Source organism: Loxodonta africana, chromosome 17, assembly GCF_030014295.1.
Source record: "Loxodonta africana isolate mLoxAfr1 chromosome 17, mLoxAfr1.hap2, whole genome shotgun sequence".
NCBI lineage: Eukaryota > Metazoa > Chordata > Mammalia > Proboscidea > Elephantidae > Loxodonta > Loxodonta africana.
The window spans coordinates 69,204,400-69,224,168 of NC_087358.1; the positions used below are offsets into that span (position 1 = coordinate 69,204,400).

Below are 19,769 nucleotides of genomic sequence, written 5' to 3' on the forward strand. Positions count from 1 at the left end.
GACATAAGAAACTGGATGTAATGTGGAGCCATTTACTGAGACGGAGGAAGACTGGGGAAAGGAATCTAGAGCTTCGTTTTGACCTTACTAAGTTTGAGATTCAAGGAGTGATATCAGTTAGATAATTGTATATTTGCATCTAGAACTCAAGGAATCCTAACTTTTGCTCAGGTTAAGTCACTCTGTACAATGCTGCCAGTTGGTGAACTGCAGAGACACTCCAAGGTGGAGAGTAGATCAGACACTGGTACTTATAAATCGTGTGATAGGGATTCCCTTTCTCTGGTGTGCTAATTAATATAGTAGGTGTAGTAGAAACGACTTAGAAACGACCATAATAAGGTACATACCTGTTCACAGTTCAGAATTATTTCTTAGCTATTGAAACAAAATCAGAAAGTAGATTTGGATTATTCTGTTAGAAGGCAAGACGAAGCAGTAGAACTGTCAGAAATTGAGAGAGAATATTTACTATTATCTCCGCTTTGATTTATGCGTGACATGTTTAGTATACAGCTGTCAATCTGCCTTGATAATCTTATCTGAAGTATTAATTCATGGAATTCTTTATTATATAATCAAGAGGTGAGCATGTGTATATGTGTATATGCCTGTGTATGTAACTTATCTTTTTATCATATATGTGAATCATAATAATCAATAAAAATTTTTTAGAGGAGAATCAGAAATATGGTAACACTATTTTGGTATCAGTAACTTTTTATTCTACGTTGGTGTCATTTTGTGGTTTCAGTCCCACTGTAATTATTAAAATTGAACATATGTACATATACTGCTATTTTTTTTTCCAATAAGGCAATAGTTCCCAGGAAAAGCAATTTATCAAAATGAAGTTAGACATGATGGTGACAAGCTTAGTATTCCTATTAAGCTATCTTTCACAGTTTGTATTTAAATAGCCTGCTTAGGGAATTTGGTACAGTGTACCAGATTAAATGAACAATATGTTTTTGGGTGTATGTGTATAAGTGTGTGTGCGTGCATGTGTGTGTAATTCTTAGCAATCTTCAAATAAAGAATTTTCCTTCGAATATATCTAGGTATCTTTCTCCTCTAAGATCCCCAAAGAAAAAAGGGCCAACTCCGCGTGTAAATTCTCCTCCAAGTGCAGAGGCACAAGCAGCCCCAGCCTTCCAGACTCAGAAGCCGCTGAAATCTACCTCCCTTTCACTCTTTTACAAAAAAGGTTAGTAGGTGATTACTGTCGAAGCCCGGACCCTGAAACCAGGCCGACTGGGTTCAAATTATGGCTCTCCTTACTTACTAGGTGTGACCTTGGACAAGTCATTTAATATCTCTGTGCCTCAGTTTCCTCATTTGTAAATTGGAACTGACAATAGTCATTATCTGCCTTTTAATAATAATGCTTATTGGGTTTTTGAAATAATTAAATGAATTAATACATATAAAATGCTTTCAACAGTAAGCACTTAGAAAGTGTTAGATGTTGCTGCTGCTGCTACCGTTACGCTTTCAAATTAATGTTTGGAAATATTTGCCCCTGGCCATAGGGTCACTGGAGCCCTGATGGTGCAGTGGTTAAGCCTTTGGCTGCTGACCAAAAGGTCAGCAGTTCGAATCTGCCAGGCACTCCTTGGAAACTCTATGGGGCAGTTCTACTCGGTCCTATAGGGTCGCTATGAGTTGGAATCGACTCGATGGCACTGGTTTTTTTTTTTTTTTTTTGGTTACAGTGGCTATGAGTCAGAATCGACCCGAAGGCATTGGGTTTGGTTTTGTTTTTTGGGTATAGGGATGCTATGAGTTGGAATCAATTTGACAGCAATGGGTTTGGTTTTGGTTTTATGGGACATTACTTCGGCTGTTGGGTGTGAATGTAGGGTTGACATTACAGTATGCTGTAGCCTAGCGCAGACACATTTCTTGGATATTTTCAGGACATTTAAGAAGGCTAGACACCAGGTTGTAGAGCATTCTCAGGCTGTGTGTGTGTAAGAGGTCGGGTGGGGAGGCTGGTGTGTGTGCATGTGCACATGCAAGTGTATATCCACTTGGAACTCCTTGAAAGAAAGTGAAATGCCAGACTCCCCTGTGATAAATCTTCTTCCTGATTTTGTCCAAGTCAGACATACACTGAACTTCACAGACATACTGTAAAACTTAGCCCTTAGGTTGAAGCAGTGGTTCTCAGAGCCTCAGCCTCTGAAAAGTGTTTGTTGTTGTTGTCAGGTGCCGTCGAGTCGGTTCTGACTCATAGCGACCCTATGCACAACAGAACGAAACACTGCCCAGTCCTGCGCCATCATTACAGTCGTTGTTATGCTTGAGCTCATTGTTGCAGCCACTGTGTCAGTCCACCTCCCTGAGGGACTTCCTCTTTTCTGCTGACCTTGTACTTTGCCAAGCATGATGTCTTTCTCCAGGGACTGATCCCTCCTGACAACATGTCCAAAGTCTGTAAGACGCAGTCTCGCCATCCTTCTTCTAAGGAGCATTCTGGTTGTACTTTTTCTAAGACAGATTTGTTCGTTCTTTTGGCAATCCATGGTATATTCAATATTCTTTGCCAGCACCACAATTCAAAGGCATCAGTTCTTCTTCAGTCTTCCTTATTCATTGTGCAGCTTTCACATGCATATGATGCATTTGAAAATACTATGGCTTGGGTCAGGTGCACCTTAGTATTCAAGCTGACACTTTTGCTCTTCAACACTTTAGAGAGGTCCTCTGCAGCAGATTTACCCAATGCAGTGTGTCTCTTGATTTCTCGACTGCTGCTTCCATGGCTGTTGATTGTGGATCCAAGTAAAATGAAATCCTTGACAACTTCAATCTTTTCTCCATTTATCATGATGTTGCTCATTGGTCCAGTTGTGAGGATTTTTGTTTTCTTTATGTTGAGGTGCAATCCATACTGAAGGCTGTGGTCTTTGATCTTCATTAGTAAGTGCTTCAAGTCCTTTTCACTTTCATCAAGCAAGGTTGTGTCATCTGCATAACGCAGGTTGTTAATGAGCCTTCCTCCAATCCTGACGCCCTGTTCTTCTTCATATAGTCTAGCTCCTCGTATTATTTGCTCAGCATACAGATTGAAAAGGTATGGTGAAAGAATACAACCCTGACGCACACCTTTCCTGACTTTAAACCAATCAGTATCCCCTTGTTCTGTCTGAACAACTGCCTCTTGATCTATGTAAAGATTCCTTATGAGCACAATTAAGTGTTCTGGAATTCCCATTCTTCCCAATGTTATCCATAATTTGTTATGATCCACACAGTCGAATGCCTTTGCATAGTCAATAAAGCACAGGTAAACATCCTTCTGGTATTCTCTGCTTTCAGCCAGGATCCATCTGACATCAGCAATGATATATCCCTGGTTCTACGTCCTCCTCTGAAACCGGCCTGAATTTCTGGCAGCTCCCCGTCAATATACTGCTGCAGCCACTTTTGAATGATCTTCAGCAAAATTTTGTTTGTGTGTGATATTAATGATATTGTTCTATAATTTCCACATTCGGTTGGATCACCTTTTCTGGAATAGGCATAAATATGGATCTGTTCCAGTCAGTTGGCCAGGAAGCTGTCTTCCGTATTTCTTGGCACAGACAAGTGAGCACCCCCAGCACTGCATCTGTTTGTTGAAACATCTCAGTTGATATTCCGTCAATTCCTGGAGCCTTGTTTTTCTTCAGTGCCTTCAGAGCAGCTTGGACTTCTTCCTTCAGTACCATCAGTTCCTGATCATATGCCATCTCTTGAAATGGTTGAACATTGACTAATTCTTTTTGGTATAATGACTCTGTGTATTCTTTCCACCTTCTTTTGATGCTTCCTGTGTCGTTTAATATTTTCCCCATAGAATCCTTCATTATTGCAACTCGAGGCTTGAATTTTTTCTTCAGTTCTTTCAGCTTGAGAAACGCCAGGCATGTTCTTCCCTTCTAGTTTTTCATCTCCAGCTCTTTGCACATGTCATTATAATACTTTACTTCTTGAGCTGCCTTTTGAAATCTTCTGTTCAGTTCTTTTACTTCATCAATTCTTCCTTTTGCTTTAGCTGCTTGACGTTTGAGAGCAAGTTTCCGAGTCTCCTCTGACATCCATCTTAGTCTTTTCTTTCTTTCCTGTCTTTTCAGTGACCTCTTGCTTTCTTCACGTATGGTGTGCTTGATGTCATTCCACAACTCGTCTGGTTTTCGGTCACTAGTGTTCAGTGTATCAAATCTGTTCTTGATGGTTTCTAAATTCAGGTGGGATGTACTCAAAGGCATATTTTGGCTCTCGTGGACTTGCTCTGGTTATCTCCAGTTTCTGCTTGAACTTGCATATGAGCAATTGATGGTCTGTTCCACAGTTGGCCCCTGGCCTTGTTCTGACTGATGATATTGAGCTTCCCCATCGTCTCTTTCCACAGATGTAGTCAATTTGATTTCTATGTGTTCCATCTGATGAGGTCCATGTGTATAGTCACCGCTTACGTTGGTGAAAGAAGGTATTTGCAATGAAGAAGTCGTTGGTCTTGCCAAATTCTATCATTCGATCTCCAGCATTGTTTCTATCACCAAGGCCATATTTTCCAACTACTGATCCTTCTTCTGTTTCCAACTTTCACATTCCAATCCCCAGTAATTACCAATGCATCTTGATTGCATGTTCGATCAATTTCAGACTGTAGCATCTGATAAAAATCTTCTATTTCTTCATCTTTGGCCCTAGTGGTTGATGCATAGATTTGAATAATAGTTGTATTAACTGGTCTTCTTTGTAGGCGTGTGGATATTATCCTATTACTGACAGTGTTGTACTTCAGGATAGATCTTGAAATGTTCTTTTTGACCATGAATGCAACACCATTTTTCTTCAATTTTTCATTCCCAGCATAGTAGACTATATGGTTGTCTGATTCAAAATTGCCAATACCAGTCCATTTCAGCTCACTAATGCCTAGGGTATCGATGTTTATGCATTGCATCTCATATTTGACAATTTCCAATTTTCCTAGATTCATACTTTGTACATTCCAGGTTCCAATTATTAATGAATGTTTTCAGCTGTTTCTTCTCATTCTGAGTCATGCCACAGCAAATGAAAGTCCCAAAAGTTTGACTCCATCCATGTCATTAAGATCGACTCTACTTTGAGGAGGCAGCTCTTCCCCAGTCATCTGTTGAGTGCCCTTCCAACCTGGGGGGCTCATCTTCCAGCACTTTATCAGACAGTGTTCTGCTGGTATTCATCAGGTTTTCATTGGATGATTCTTTTTCAAAGTAGACGGCCAGGTCTTTCTTCCCAGTCCATCTTAGTCTGGAAGCTCAGCTGAAATGGGTGATGGGTGACCCTGCTGGTATCTGAATACCAGTGGCATAGCGTCCAGGATCACAGCAAAACACAAGCCCCCACAGTATGACAAACTGACAGACATGTGGGGGTGAAAAGTGGTAGAAAGGAGAATTGGGGGTCCCATCTCAGACCTACTCAATCAGAACTCTAGAGTGGAACCAGCAATTCTTGTTTTAACAAGCCCTCCAGGTGAGGTGCGCTTGAGTTGAGAACCACTGGGATAAACTGTTACTTTTAAAAGTCTTTGAGGTATATTTTAAACCAGAGCCTTTCAAGTAAATGGAGGAAAATTCAGTGTTGTGGATTCCTTTTCTCCAAACCTGTATTTCCAGTAGTATTTTTTAAAATGACTTTAAATAAATTTTATATTACAGTTATGTTACCACTTGGGTAATCTGCAATACTACCATTTTTCTACAAAGTATGCGTCATTGGTATTTCATAGAGAACTATGCTGTTTGATTTGATTTGATTTTTTTTTTAGGGTGGGAAAAATTCAGAGACACTGGGCAATTCCATTATTTTTTAAAATAACTACCTCTCTTAAGTATCAATAGTGGGAATTTTCAACATCTGTGATGAGTGAGTGATTGGAGCCCTGGTGGAACAGTGGTTAAGAACTCAGCTGCTAACCAAATGTTGGCAGTTTGAATCCACCAGCTGCTCCCTGGAAAACCTATGGGGCAGTTCTACTCTGTCCTTTATACAGGGTCACTATGAGTTGAAATCGACTCGATGGCAAGGTTTGGTTTTGGTTTTTTGTGATGCGTGATTACCAAGGGAACTGAAACAGATCTAGTTCGGCTTGTCTAATTTCACAATATCTTGGGGCCTTTTCTCCTCTCAGCCCTCCACTTCTGCCTGATCTCATGCTATAATAGTTAACGGCAAGTAGTATTGTTGTGCTTTCTGTGTACCTAGCACTGGGCTGAGACTAAGATTCATTTATTCATAAGGGAAATAGTGGTAGAGGAGGGGCTACTGTTAAGTGCTTTTGACAGCATTATGGTTATAGCAATTTATGATGATGAAAAAATCCACTGGTAATTAGAAATGAACAGCAGGCATCACCAGTTTCTCTTATCTCCACAGTATACAGGCTAGCATATCTCCGCCTTAATACCTTGTGTGCGCGCCTTCTGTCTGACCACCCAGAGCTAGAACACATCATCTGGACCCTTTTCCAGCACACCCTGCAAAATGAGTATGAACTCATGAGAGACAGGCATTTGGACCAGGTAAGAAAATGAAGCATTTCAGCTTTTCTTCTCCTGCTTATTTGTTAACTAAGTACTGATTTCTTGAAGAAAAGATTCAATTCTAAAGAGAAACTAGATTGGTTTAATATATTCACTTGTTAGCTACCATTTATGTTTTTGCTATAGTTCTTAACAAATTAGAACTTTAGAGTTTAAACTTATATTTTAATAACTATGTATTTAATGACCTGAAAGATCTTATTTGCAAAAGGGAATTGAGCTCACCTGTGTAACCAGCGCCCAGATCAAGAAATAGGATATTTTCAACAATTCAGAAGACTCTCTCTTGCCTCCTTCCAGTCACTGCACCCCCTTTCTCACCACTACGACTAAGTATCTCCAATATTATTTTGTATTTTTTCAAATACTTTGAACCTTTTTCACGTGTGGCTTTTTTGAACGTGCTAGTTATACAGTAATTTGATTCCAGTTTGAACTTTTCTGCAGACCATTTAGGGAGCAGAAGCCCAAGTTAGGTGATTTGTAAGCCAGATGATCAGTTCTGAATAATCAAGAGTTGGCTATTTGCATTTTGTTCTTACACCCAGTGTGTTAAACATCTCATATAAACTTTCAAACTGAGCTCTGAGATGGGAAAAGATAACCCTGTAGGAATTTAACTTTCCATTTTGTTAGGCCAAAAGAAAAGTAACAGAGTGCTTTCTAGAACAATACCATGTAATAAAATTCTGACTTTTTACATCATATTTATTTACTAGATCATGATGTGTTCTATGTATGGCATTTGCAAAGTGAAGAATATTGACCTTAAATTCAAAATCATTGTAACAGCGTACAAGGACCTTCCTCACGCTGTCCAGGAGGTAGGTGGTCTTCGTGGTAAAAAAATTTTTTTTAAACCTGGATAATTTCAGTCATTAGTTAGATCATATATCTTGACCTTATCATATAAATTCACAAATCGATTTTTTACTTTTATATTATTGAATAGTTTTTGGTAACGACGTTGGAATTTGGAAAGCTAGGTTTGAATTCATATTTCATATCTTCACTATCCAAATTCATATTTTATACTTAATAGGGAATACTATATCTCTTCAGTAAGCAGGATATTTATAATAAACTTGACATAAGTAATAGGGCATTAGTTTTTTTTTTTTTTAAGTTATTTGTATTACTTTGTAGGAAAAGCCAGTGTCAAGGCAGCCTAATAACTAAGTAGTAAAAATGTCCAGTAGAAACAGGTGTTTCCAGTTTACCTTCCCTTCAGAGAATCAGTCATAGTAAAATATACTTGGTGTGACACACAGTTCATACTCTCCAGTGGCAGGTGAGTCATGCGTTATTCTTCCAGTTTATGATTTGGATTTTTCAAAAGTAAAATGAACCAGCTTATTTTTTTTTTTTTTTGTAAATTTGAAGTTATTTGCTAAATCTAGTCATTTAAATTGTTTATATCAGAGGCATTGTATAAAGCCCCTATGCTTTCACCTAACTAAAGTCTGAGTAAAATCTACCTCTCAGGAAAATAGAATGCTTTTCCTAAGTGTCTGCTTCTTGTGAAGGAGTCATTCACGCTTCCTGAACCCCTGTAGATTGTGGGGTGGGGGTGCAGGAGCACTGCAGGGAAGTGTAGACCAGAGGATGTAAATACTGAGGGACAGTGTCGTTGGCTTTTGCTGAGTTCTGGCCTTCGAGCCCCGTACTGCTTTCATCCTGCCAGCCTGGATGCTCCTGTCTGACAGCCATCAGCTCCACTGCTCCCAGCCAGCGCCGTCACTGCTGCCTGGCAGCTGCTCTGGATGATTCTGTGACATTTCCATTCTGTTACAGCAGCTCTAATCCAATCCTAAGAAGCCTTTTTCAGATTACATTTCCCTGAATACTTGGTGCTTCTCACTACTTAAAAACTATTATGACCTATTAGAAAAGAAACCTAAAGAAATTAACAAATTCATTTAACAAGTTTTTTACTCTTCTTCCTCAGACATTCAAACGTGTTTTGATCAGAGAAGAGGAATATGATTCCATTATAGTATTCTATAACTCTGTCTTCATGCAGAAACTGAAAACAAATATTTTGCAGTATGCTTCCACAAGGGTATGTTACAAGAAATCTTTTGATTGGGAAAATCTGATTATAAAGCAATGGGTCGCACTAAAATATTAAATAAGTGATCTATTTTTTTGATTCTAGCCCCCTACCTTGTCACCAATACCTCACATTCCTCGAAGCCCTTATAAGTTTTCTAGTTCACCTTTACGGATTCCCGGAGGGAACATCTATATATCACCCCTGAAGAGTCCATATAAAATTTCAGAAGGCCTGCCAACTCCAACAAAAATGACTCCAAGATCAAGGTTTGTGTTTTCTCTTTAGGAAAGTGGTAGAGAATAGGAGGGGATTATTTTCAGCTAAGTATAAAAATATAAAGTTTTCTTTGTTTAAAATAGGATAGACTCTTTAGTCTCCAATTTGCTTGTGTATGTTAAGTGACATGGTAAGGGTTATGGGGGCAAGAAAGATAATCTGTTTACTTGGATGGGTTTGCAAATTTAGTCATCATCTTTCCTGGCTGCTGAGGTCTGTTCTTTTATAAACAGTCTGAGAACCAGTTTGGTTGTAGGTTTCAAAACACATTCATATTTTTCTACATAGCCAATCTGCTAAACAAAGTAGATTAGTTTTGGTTAAGAATTTTGCTTCTTTAGTTTATTGGATATTCTGTAAACTCTTTCTGTGGGCTTTGATCATTTTGCTTTGTTATAAAAAGCAGTGTCATTAAATATAGATACGAATTAAGTTAGAGTTCTAGCCCTGATTCTACCTGTGGTCTCCTTATATTACCTTGGGCAAGTCACCTCTACTTCAAAAGGATGCTGTGGGTCAGGGAAATGATGAGTGTGAAGCTGTTTGAAATTTTCAGATGAAAGGTTCTGTGCAACCAGAAGTCATTATATTATTACCCACATCCAACCACAAGTGCTGTCTGGCTTTGAAGTGCCTCAATTGACTCATTACATGTTATCATGGCCTCTTTGAAACTGACTTTTATTTGTATAAAGTGGGAGGCAGATGAGCTAGTATAGTTAATGTGCATCTCAAAAATGATCAGCCCAGACAGTCGGACTTAATGGGCAAGAAAAGCAAACAAAGAGAAGGAGAAATAGTAACCCTTTAGAAAACACTTGTAGAGTGTGTTCCTTTATACAAGTCATTCACACTCATGATAAAATTTCAAACTCTACAGAAAAATACATGGTAAAAAATAATTGGCAGTATGGTACAAATGCTGGTATGTGTTCCTGTACCATCCTTTATTTGGTATTACAATCATGTATCAGTGTACTGGTATCTGCAACTTACATTATAAGGTGCTAAGATGCCACACCATGTCTGTTTAGTTAAATTTACATAGTCCCACGCTGAAAATGTATACTTAGGCAATTTTTTAACGATGATAATTAATCCACTTATACAGATAATGATATAACTCTTGCTGATATTAGTGAAATCAATTCTGGGTTGGGGTTCTTTAGCAAAAAAGTCAAATTCTGAAAACCCTAACTGATAAATTGTTGATGAAGCATTAAGAGAGTGTCTTAACACTATTTATCCAGCATATTCAGTTATTCTGGTTAATCATATATATATGGAATGAATGGCCACATATCAAAGAATTGGAGGATAATAAAATTCATGTATCTACTAGTTCCATGTGTATATGCTCCAGATCTGAGTTGAGTTACATCAGGCTAATGCTGTTCTTCAGCTTTATTATCAAGAACTTAAATGGTTCAAACAAGGACTAGTAGAGATTTCTGATTCTACCATTTGTAATAAATAGCTTTTACTATGTATCAGAGATATTAATTAGAATTCTAATATTGAATACTGTAAGTTCTTTCAAATGTAACTTGAATTTAGAAGAGAAAATGTGAAATTTTAATTGCTAACTTACCCATTGGTTTATGAAGAACCAAGTAGGGGTAAACTTAAAAGGTTTCCCTTCTTTAAAGGTGGACATTGGCAGAATATGTTCTGCAGACCTGTATTTCTAAGTAGCTCTTGTTTAAAAAATCTAAGAAAGCAGCTCAGTACATGAATGTATTAGCACTAGTATGGGATAAGCCCCTAATGAGTATAGTTTTTCAGTGTTTCTGGGCTAGAGGAAAATTTTCCTTTGGTGTTCTTGATACTTAGAATGATGTGTATGTGTTCATCTCTACACATTTCTACACTATTTTCATTACGAATTAATTTGTATTTCATCTTAACTTGACAGAATCTTGGTATCAATTGGTGAATCATTTGGGGTGAGTATTTTCTTTGTATGAAAAGTAATGACATGCACTTGTAACTATAAAAGAAATTGAAGAATTTCTATAATTTGAGTTTACACCTCACCCAGGCATGCTGCATAGAATTTAGAAGATATGTTTGTGTGTGTCTTTAGAAAACAGTTTTGAAATTCACCAATTATGCATACAATTTGAATTGAGATACTCCAAAGTGTAACCATCACATCCAAATGTCACTAGCCAGTCCCTACGTACTGGCCTTCTCCTTCCACGTATATATACTTTTGCTTATCCTTCCACTCTCAGACTTGTCAGGCTTCTAGGATATTCTTTCTTGGGTATATTGATTACAGATTGGTTACACGAGACCCTGCTGCAGTATAAATGGCAGGGCTTATGTGATGGTCTTTGTTCCAGAGAGATCCAAGGGAAAGCTTAGCTTTGAAACAGTTACTCTAGGCTGGCAACTCACTGCTCTAGTTGGCTTTCCATTAATGTCACTAATTCAGCAGGCCCATATTCAGTGGTCATTACCCCTCCGTAGAGGTTATATTCTTACAAGAGTGGGAAGACTGCCTGTATTATATTTTTTGTTGTATAATAAATTATCCCCAAACTTACTGACTTAAATATTTATTATCAAATTCATGTGGCCTTCCCTTCTGGTTCTGCCTATGCCCTCAAAACAAAACAAAAAATCTGTTAAAAACAAGGTTCCAGAAAGCTCTTCCAACTTTGCATGCATCTGGGAAGTAGTCCTGGCTTCGTGCGTGAGTCCTGAAAAGACAGAAGTGAGACTTCCAGGGTAGTAGTCAGAGTTGCTGGAGGAAGAGCAGGAGCCTCACGGGAAGAGACAGGAGGATTTCAAAAGGGTAAGCATTTAACTGGTGCAGAGTTAGGTGCAGTTACTCTGCTTTTGAGATTTTTCATCTCTTATTTGGTCAAATGAAGCAGAAAAGTAAAATGACGATGCTACTGTGCTTGATTTTTGACTCACCTCAAACTATAAAGCAGGGTTGCTAACTACAAAATGGCCGTGTTGAATGATTTAAAACAAATAACTCTGCAATTCATAGACTTCTGAGAAGTTCCAGAAAATAAATCAGATGGTGTGTAACAGCGACCGTATGCTCAAAAGAAATGCCGAAGAAAGCAACCCTCCTAAACCACTGAAAAAACTACGCTTTGATATTGAAGGATCAGATGAAGCAGATGGAAGGTAGGAACAAGTTAGAATGTTCCCAGTAGCTCAGCAGGTCATCTGGAGAACCAGACTCAGCTCTGCTCCTGGTTTCCACGAGTACCTTTCAGGCCAATTTTATTCACAAGTTGTGAGGATTTCTCAAACCATAGGTACGAATGTACCCTGAACTTAAAAGAACCATACAAATAATACGCCATCTATGCCTAAATTCAGTGAAGGTATCAGATGCTAAAAACCTGACCATATATTTAAAAAAAGCTATTGCTAACATTGTTAGTTTTAACATTAAATTTAAAAATGCCAGTTTTCGAAAAATGTTAACTACTGTGTTTTATAAAAACCACTGATAGTGTATAGAATCATATATTTGTAACATTTATATTTTAGATGATTAGTTTATAAACCTTTGATACTAAAAGTAACTAAAAATTTCATAAATCATTGAAAGCACCATAGTTAATGGAAATTTGGGTTTTTCATTTACATATATAAACATGAAATGTTTTGCATTTTTAAAATCTGCAGTAGACATCTCCCAGGGGAGTCCAAATTTCAGCAGAAACTGGCAGAAATGAGTAAGTACTTACCATTACACCTTATGTAGTTAAAAGAAACAGTTGTCTACATTGCAGTCTTTTCACTTTATAAAAGAATACAAACAGACATAATTCCTTTAACTGGCGGGCTTTCTTATGCATTTAAAATACAGTTCAATTAAGAATATATTATTTACCTACAAACAATCTGTGATGCAAAGTGAAGGTCATTTTCACCCTTTCTAGACTCTTTCGTGCAGGAAGTGAAACACTGCTTGGCCATGTCTTCAACATGAATGGCTGTGGTTAGAAAATACTTCAGGATAGCAGAGTTATAATGAGGGGCTCTGCAAGAGTGGTAAATACAGGAAAAGGCTTTATAAACCTAGCATATGTAGGTATCATCACCTTCTTTTTAAAAATATTTAATATTTTTTATTCTGCTATTGTTGAACTTTCCTGATCTGTAAGTTTTTTAAATTAATTTCAAACAAGTTTCCCATTACTAGATATCAGAATTATGGTAAAGAACACCAGATTACTTTCCAAGTTATACGGAGAGACCTGATTTTGGTATGTTAAAGCAAATGGAATTCTCTCGTAAGCCACTCTGAGACTATAAAAGATTAACCCGTGTATAGTGAATGGAAAGCACGTTCAACAACTGCTGCTGAGCTGTCTTAGCCGTAGCGATGATAATGAAGGTGCCATTTTTTGGTCTGTGGTGCCTGATCCATTAATATGAAAAGGAGCTGGGACTTGGAAAGAAGAAAAATATTTAGGAGTTAAAAGGTATTAAAACTCTCGCTCTGTCCTACAGTCTTAGAGGGGCAGGGGTGATTGGCACATATACAGGTATCTGATTGCAGCACAGGGTCACGCTCTGAACAAGGCAGGGGACTGAGAACCGACCCCCAAGTGTCTCTGAGGAAAACATGTCTCTGTTCCCTACAGTGTGGTGGTAGGTGGGTTCTGCAGAGGGACCATGGGCACCCAAAGTTTTTAGTTGTAAGGGCTGGGAGGTACCAGTTATAGGATGTATCAATAGGCATGATACCAATTAAAATGTGACAAAAGGGTTTCTCTCAACAAGTCTTTGTAGGTACTAACTTTGAAATATAATAAAAGGAATGGTGTTGTTTTTTAAGCCATTTTTTTCCTTGTGTGTATTATTTTGAAGAGTAAAATACTAAATATACCATAATTTTATGGTTATAAATGAATCTCTTTTTAGATATTACTTTGACTAATATACTCCTATTTTAGCTTATAAATAGTTGTGGCTTCTCCCCTTCCCCAGTACATGAAGGTAAACATGAAGCTGATCAAGAAAATCCTGCCTTGAAAACATGTGGAAGCATTTTGGAACCCACAAATATGCATTTTAAAAGGCACAGAAAGTTGTAAAAACATGCATTTATGTGTTTTCTTAAACAAGAATTCATTTGCTGTAGTCAGTACATTTCCCAGTGGCCCACTTAGCTGTGATGGAGCCTCCCCTGCCAGGCCTGTGTGAGGGACCTCTGTGCAGCGGAAACACTGTCACTTAGCTGTGACGGAGCTTCCCTTGCCAGGCCTGTGTGCGGGCCTGTGTGCAGCGGGAACACTGTCACTTAGCTGTGATGGAGCTTCCCCTGCCAGGCCTGTGCACGGGGCCTGTGCGCAGCGGGAACACTGTCACTTAGCTGTGACGGAGCTTCCCCTGCCAGGCCTGTGTGCGGGGCCTGTGTGCAGCGGGAACACTGTCACTTAGCTGTGACGGAGCTTCCCCTGCCAGGCCTGTGCGCGGGGCCTGTGCGCAGCGGGAACACTGTCACTTAGCTGTGACGGAGCTTCCCCTGCCAGGCCTGTGTGCGGGGCCTGTGTGCAGTGGGAACACTGTCACTTAGCTGTGACGGAGCTTCCCCTGCCAGGCCTGTGTGCGGGGCCTGTGTGCAGTGGGAACACTGTCACTTAGCTGTGACGGAGCTTCCCCTGCCAGGCCTGTGTGCGGGGCCTGTGTGCAGCGGGAACACTGTCACTTAGCTGTGACGGAGCTTCCCCTGCCAGGCCTGTGTGCGGGGCCTGTGTGCAGTGGGAACACTGTCACTTAGCTGTGCCAGAGCTTCCCCTGCCAGGCCTGTGTGCAGCAGGAACGTTGATTGGAGAGCAGCAGCAGGAGTCTTAGCCCCTAAGGCTGAGGCATCCTCCAGGATACTCTCAGCTCCTCAGAGAACTACATTCACAAAGGTCAGCACACAAGGCTGGGTAGCTCAGAGTAGAAGAGCTGGGAGAGAAAACTCCGTTTTTCTCTTCCCAATGTGAATATTCTTTGTGTTTCTTTATAAAGAGCTCTAAAAATTTCTAAGTAGTTTAAGTGTCCTACTTTTGTCTGTATTGTAATTAATAAACTGCTTTTAAAATATCCATGTCAAATTAAGTGATGTATGAGCTGATGTCTTTGCAGTACCTGGAAGACACTTCTGAACACAAGGGAATCCCCTTGTTTTGTAATGGTTATCAAGCCCTTCGGCAGATCCAGTCTGGGCCAGCTCAGGATTCTAGTAGCTCGTGTGCATCCCAGACTCACGATCATCTTCTCTAGATCACTGGTGTACGAAGTGGTACAAGACCATCTTTAGGGGCACATAAAGAAAATATTAAAATTTCTATTAATTTTTATCTCATCTCTTTTTAATTTGTTTGGGGTCTGTGTGTTTTATAATTAGTCCAGCTGTAAAACCAAAACCAGACCAGTTGCTGTTGAGTCAACACCAACCGGTGGTGACCCCATGTACGTCAGAGTAGAATCATGCTCCATAGGGTTTTCCATGGCTGATTTTTTAGAAGTAGGTTGCCAGGCCATTCTTCCAAAGGGCCTCTGAGTGGATTCAGGGCACCAGGTAGCACCCAAGCACGTTAACCATTTGTACCACCCAGGAACTCCAGTAAATTGTAGGTACATGTAATTTATACATACAAATATACAAAATCCGTATTTCATATATTTTGGTGATATGTGTTCAGAAAAAAAGTTACTGACAGGGATATGTGATCGAAAACATTTGCAGATCACCTGCTTTTGAAAGGCTCTGAGAACACTGATTTGACATGAGCATAACACATATGGCACCCCCTTCCCAGCTTACCCAGCACCATCAGGGCTATTTACAACTCTTCTTCCTTTTTCCAGCATCTACTCGAACACGAATGCAAAAGCAGAAAATGAATGACAGCATGGATACCTCAAACAAAGAGGACAAATGAGGATCTCAGGACCTTGGTGTGGGCACTGTGTTCACCGCTGGCTTCATTGTCTCTCCCAGACTGACCGTATAATTCTCCCAAGTTCTGTTTACGGCCACAGTTAATACTCAGCTTCAGTTCTTCTTGTGGATATAAAAGGATGTGTGCAGATGCGAGTTGAATTTGTGCGTGGGATTCCTAAACCACTTGCACTGTTGTAGTCATTGTTATCGTACAAGATTGAAAATCTTGTGTAAATCTTGCCATTTAAAAATCGGTATCAGATTGTTTCCATTTCCAAAGCGTAAGTGCTCTGCTTCCCAAATGGTGAGGACACCTGGAGAGCGTGGGTCCTGACAACCATGCCTATCTTTCTAAGTACTTTGCCTTCCCTTTTGCATATGTGTGATGTTTGCTACTGTTTTTATTAATTTATATATGTATTTTTTATTTAACATGAACGCCCTCAGAAAATGTGTCTTGTCTTCCAAATCCAATTTGGATGACTACTGATTTTCACCCAGATTATCCTGAACTCTTCTGTTAAAACAAATATTAGAAACTAGAAAAAAAAAATTACTAATTTTTACACATTACATTTTACTTTACTTTTGGAATCTGATGTCCTGTGTGTTTGTTTTATAAATTTTAGCTTTTGAATGCAGGCAGAAAACAAAGTGTAGACATGATACTGTCATACTACTGACACAGATTTCATACCTCAGAACTAGTAGGAATTTCTGACTGATTGTATCCTTCATCCAACTCATGCTTTACAATGAGGGTTAATAGTACTTTTGGTTTTTATACTATTCCGATCACTGAAGTTATTAAGTACCCCTTTAATACTTGAAAAAGTGAAGTGTTCAGGCTAGACCTTTGTTATAGAGGACCCTAATACAGTAGACTCCAAGTGCACTTTCTAAGGTTTCTGGGTCCTAAAGAATCAAGATAGAAATTAATTGTACCTTATAAGCAGGCTGTTAACTATAGGAGCCTTAATTTTTTTTTTTTCCCCTAGAGATTTGTCAAGTTGCATCTCAACAATTATTCTGCCCTCCTAAATTTAGGAAGGTTTGTGTTTTCTCTGGAATGGTACATGTCTTCCATGTATCTTTGGAACTGGCAGTCGTCTGTTTATCTTTTACTTTTTTAAAGCCAGTATGGGCTAACACTGGCACATTCAAAGCCAGATTATTTCTAGTCCAAAATTGCAAGTAATCAAAGGTCTCTGCGGGTTAGGCATTATTGCTTCTGATTTTGTACGAAAGCTTCAAGTTAAAGTGGCTTCATTAGAAGAGGCGCTTTTTCCCCTTGGCACCTAAAGGTGTATTTAAACTATCTTGTGTGATTAAGTTATTTAGAAATGGTATAATTTAAATAGGTGGTATTTAAGTTAGCATCAACTTAGCGTTTAGGAAAATAATTTTGTCTAAATCCAGAATTCTTTTTAAAAAGAAATCTGATCTCGTTTGTTAGAAAACCAAAAAATTTTTGGCTCAATTAAGTTTCAAACTCATTATTTTGACAGCTATCTGGGTAACAAAGGCACTAGACAGCTTGACTGCATTTCCTCTCTAGTTTCGCATGACTAGCTTACAGATCATTTGGCTTGTAGGTCAGGGCCTGCCATGTTTCCACATCCTTTGCTAATATGTTCATGTCAGAATTAGTGCCAGAGCTTTAGGAACTTCAGAGATTTCTTAAGGCTTCAGATACTGCTTTTTGTATTGGTTAAAACTGTACATTTAAAATTGCTATGTTCTATTTTCTACAATTCATAGTTCACCTATTTTAAAATAAATTAGTTAAGAGTCTTAATGGTGTGATGTTGTGGTCTTTGTATTAAGTGTACTAATGCCCTGTTCTACTAAACTTGTTCCTAGTGTGAACTCATCCGTTCTTGGCCTTTAAATGGGATCTCTGTGCTGATGCTCCCGAACTTACTTCTCTAGCCCTGATGTTTTCACTGAGGTCAAAGTTCTCTTAGCCAACAGAACTCTTGGTTCCTACCCCTTTCCCTCATCCCCACATACTTCTCAAAATATAAACTAGAATCAAACAAAAATACTGTGTTTCTACCCTGGACTTCCCCGTTTTACTAAACTCTTGCTCAGCCCCAAAACCTAGGCATCATCTGTTAACTCCTGTCCGGACCACTGTTAGACTTCTAACTGGTCTCACTGTTCCTTCTCTTCGTCTTTACCATCCAACTCCAATAAAGAACAATACTGTCCTTGAAAACTGGAATTTGTTCACATTGCTCCTCTACCTGAAGTACCCAGACTCCTTCTCACGGCCCACTGAGCATTTCCTGATCTGGCCCTGACCTCCTTCTCCATCCTCATCAGGTACTACCTTCCCCCCTGCCCACCACTGTAGCCACACTGACCTTCTTTAGCAATGCCACACCTGTCCCTGCATCAGGCTTTTACACTCCTTTTCCTTCTGCCTGGAATGCTCTTCTCCCAGAATTTTGCACAGCTGGTTACTTTCATCTTTCAGGGTTTAGCTCAGAGACCTTTCCTAACCACCCAAGCTAAAATCATCACTCTGTATTGTATCACTCTCCTTCAAAATTGTACCAGCATTTATCACAATCTGAAATTGCCTTATTTGACCTGCTATTTACTGCCTATCTCCCCATTCCTAACCCCTTCCCCAAATTGTGAGCATCAACCTAGTGGTATTATCCACTACTATAGCTCTAGCACCAAGAATCCATTAATTAAAAAAAAAAAAAAAAAAGCAGAATCTGTATTTTTCCAAGTATGTGAAAGCAAACAATACTTTCTTCCTTTTTAAAATGTCAGTATTTTCATTCTATGATTTGAAAGCATTACCATAAATATACACGTGTGTACATATATCTATATACACATATGTGTGTGGGTATTTCATTCAAATATTTACTGAGTTCCTACTAGGTTCTAGATACATACAAAAAAAAAAAAAAAAAGACATACAACCATGACTAAATAAAACTAAAATCTCCATCTTCATGGAAGTTACATTCTATTTGTAGGGAAAGGGCAAGCAAATGGATAAAATAAATAAAGAAAATACATATATGTCAGACTGTGTGGGAAAAAATAAAGCAAGGAGGACAGGGAGTTCTGGGAGGGGGGTTTTAACATTTAAAACAGAGTAGACAGAGAAGGACCCAGTGAGGGGATATTTGAGCAGAGACCTGAAGGAGATGAGGGAGTAAGCCATGCATTAACAGGAGCAGAACATTCCAGAGAGAGGAAAAGCCAATGCTGTGAGTTGGGACTATGTCTGGTGTGTTTGAGGAACAAGGAGGTCACAGTTAAATGGAGAGTTACAAGAGAAAGAGTGGGAACTCTTTTCATCTAACACAAAGTTGATATTAAAGGCCTTTCCTCCGAAGCATCTTTAATATACAAGTCCACAGCCCTTAACCTACAATTCTAAAATCCTTTGAAAACCAAGTGGTTCTATAACTTTGTTTGGTGCCAAAAGTAATGTCACATCAAATCTTATCTAAACGGGCACAGAGCTATTTCTATATGCATGATTATCGGAAGCTGACCCAGCCCTGCTGAGGTGTTACCTGTTACGTGTATGTACCATGTTGCCATTCTAAACTCCAAAAAAATTATGAAACACATCTGGCACAAAGGGATTCAGATAAGGAATTATCTTGAGTTCAAGTAGTATGTCTTAAAAACAGGCGGCCAGTGAAATGCTTTCCTTGAACACCAGTATGTTTACTCCCGAAGGAAGAAAGGCAAATAAAGGGGGTACGGCAGGCAAAGCAGCAAGCGTCCCCTCTACAGGCTGTGGTGAGGGTAGATGGGAATCTGAAATGAAACGCAGGCTCTCAGGGCGAGTCAAACTCCATCAGCCTTTATGACACTACAAAATTTTAGTCTGTATGACAGAAAATTGATGATTTCCAGAGATTTATTTAGAATTCCATTGATTGAATTAGCT

General features: G+C 39.0%; 1 protein-coding gene and 1 long non-coding RNA gene across 7 annotated transcripts in view; one reads left to right on the plus strand and one right to left on the minus strand.

Annotated features, from left to right (window-relative positions):
* Window positions 1–18,780, plus strand: part of RB1 (RB transcriptional corepressor 1) — a 209,059-nt gene extending 190,279 nt beyond the window's left edge. For 3 of the 6 annotated variants that reach the window (XM_010592619.3, XM_023551310.2, XM_064270130.1), the window contains 9 exons: window positions 1,062–1,207; window positions 6,418–6,563; window positions 7,304–7,408; window positions 8,533–8,646; window positions 8,743–8,906; window positions 10,832–10,862; window positions 11,924–12,066; window positions 12,577–12,626; window positions 15,760–18,780. In XM_010592619.3, coding sequence (XP_010590921.2) covers window positions 1,062–1,207; window positions 6,418–6,563; window positions 7,304–7,408; window positions 8,533–8,646; window positions 8,743–8,906; window positions 10,832–10,862; window positions 11,924–12,066; window positions 12,577–12,626; window positions 15,760–15,833 — 973 coding nt within the window. In that variant the 3' untranslated portion in view covers window positions 15,834–18,780. Of the gene's footprint in view, window positions 1–1,061; window positions 1,208–6,417; window positions 6,564–7,303; window positions 7,409–8,532; window positions 8,647–8,742; window positions 8,907–10,831; window positions 10,863–11,923; window positions 12,067–12,576; window positions 12,627–15,728 lie in introns of all 6 variants that reach the window. The other 3 variants (XM_064270131.1, XM_064270128.1, XM_064270129.1) reach the window with 3 other exon arrangements.
* LOC135227988 (uncharacterized) lies at window positions 1,681–15,766 on the minus strand. Its single transcript, XR_010318208.1, has 2 exons — window positions 15,037–15,766; window positions 1,681–12,934 (listed from the first exon to the last, which is right to left on the minus strand). It is a non-coding gene; the product is annotated as an uncharacterized LOC135227988 (long non-coding RNA).
* Window positions 18,781–19,769: the final 989 nt, after the last annotated feature.